At 54.9% G+C, this 1,550-nt stretch overlaps 1 protein-coding gene across 1 annotated transcript in view; it reads left to right on the forward strand.

Moving 5' to 3' along the window:
- PADI4 (peptidyl arginine deiminase, type IV) overlaps positions 1 to 1,550 on the forward strand; it is a 42,708-nt gene that overhangs the window by 36,849 nt on the left and 4,309 nt on the right. Inside the window, exons 12-13 of the mRNA XM_008591097.1 lie at positions 1,047 to 1,191; positions 1,440 to 1,542. Coding sequence (XP_008589319.1) covers positions 1,047 to 1,191; positions 1,440 to 1,542 — 248 coding nt within the window. The remainder of the gene's footprint in view (positions 1 to 1,046; positions 1,192 to 1,439; positions 1,543 to 1,550) is intronic.

Consider the following 1,550-nt stretch of genomic DNA (forward strand, 5'->3'; position numbering starts at 1 on the left):
AAGGAATACCCTCTGGGCAGGATTCTCATCGGGAACAGCAGTTACCCCAGGTAAGGAGGGGGGGGACAGGAAGGGGCCGCCAGGACCCAGGAATACTGTGGAAAAGCAGAAGCCTCCCCTACCCTCTTTCAACCCAAGAGGGACCAATGAACTTTAGGGAGGGCGAGAGGAATCAAAATACAGGATAAGAAATACAGGTTGTGGAGCCCATTCGACCTAAGTTCAAATTCCGACTCTGTCACTTCTTTCAGTCAGTGAATATTTACTGAATATCTACTATGTGCGAGGAGCTGAGAATGCGGCCGTGAACGTGACAGACAAGTCCCTGCCACTATTCTAGTGGGGGAGACAGATAATAGAAAAGTAAATAAAGAATTTCAAATAGTGAAGAAAAGAAAAAAGAGAGGCAGAGGAGGGGTGGGAACTATGTTAGGGTGACCAGGGAGGGCCTCTCTGGGGAAGGGGCTTTCAGGCTGAGGGCTGATGACAAGAAGGACACGGCTGCGTGGAGACCTAGGGCAGACCGTTCCTGGCAGATGAAGGAGCATGTGCAAAGGCCCTGAGGCACGAACGAGCTTGGTGTGTTCAGGCCAGTGTGGCTAGAACAGATTGAGCAAGAGGAGGAGCAAGGGGCTAGACCACCAAGGGCCTTGTATGAGAAAACTGAAGCTCAGCGAGATAAAGAAACATCCCCAAGGCCACACAGCTAACAAGGGGTCACCAACTCAGGTCGGACAGGTTCCAAATCCCACATTTACCCACAAAAGCAGCACGCAGGTTCACTCAACAGGCAGTACTTTCTGAGGCTAACCTCTGGTCCTATTTTCCTTAGTGGCTCTGTGCCTCAGTTTCCCCTCCATAAAACTGGAATGACAATTCCTAAATTCCTCCAATGTTAGGGGATATAATACAGGCATTCCAGGGTCCTTAATCCCTTCCCTAGTTGATGGAGAATGCTGATCCCTTTGCCAAGCCCCAGTCCCTCAGAGACCTCTCTGCTGCCCCTAACTTCCCCCTGCAATAACACTCAAACCCTGCGTGGGCAGCAATCAGAGCCGGGAGATGCACCAGGCCCTGCAGGACTTCCTTGGTGCCCAGCGGGTACAGGCCCCCGTGAAACTCTATTCCGACTGGCTGTATGTGGGCCACGTGGACGAGTTCCTGAGCTTCGTTCCGGCGCCTGACAGGAAGGTACAGTCTGGGCGCTGCCTGAAGGAAGCCATGCCTCCCTCCCGGGTTCCCAAGCACAGCTCTCCCCTCTGTCTGGGGGCCCAGCCTTACATGCCTGGCTCTGTTCTTCCCTCACCCCCAGGAGGGGGGATGGAGGAGGCAGCCAGAGTGGGTCCAAGTCCACACTGCCCCCCATCCACAGGGGAGCCCCTCTCCTTGGGAGCCCCAAGGGCAAAGCTGACCTCTGACCCCAGCACTTGTACCTCCAGGGCTTCCGGCTGCTCCTGGCCAGCCCCAGATCCTGCTATAAGCTGTTCCAGGAGCAGCAGAAGGAGGGTCACGGGGAGGCTCTGCTGTTCAAAGGGGTCAGGGGTAAGTGG

The sequence above is a fragment of the Galeopterus variegatus genome, unplaced genomic scaffold (assembly GCF_000696425.1).
Source record: "Galeopterus variegatus unplaced genomic scaffold, G_variegatus-3.0.2 Scaffold6635, whole genome shotgun sequence".
NCBI lineage: Eukaryota > Metazoa > Chordata > Mammalia > Dermoptera > Cynocephalidae > Galeopterus > Galeopterus variegatus.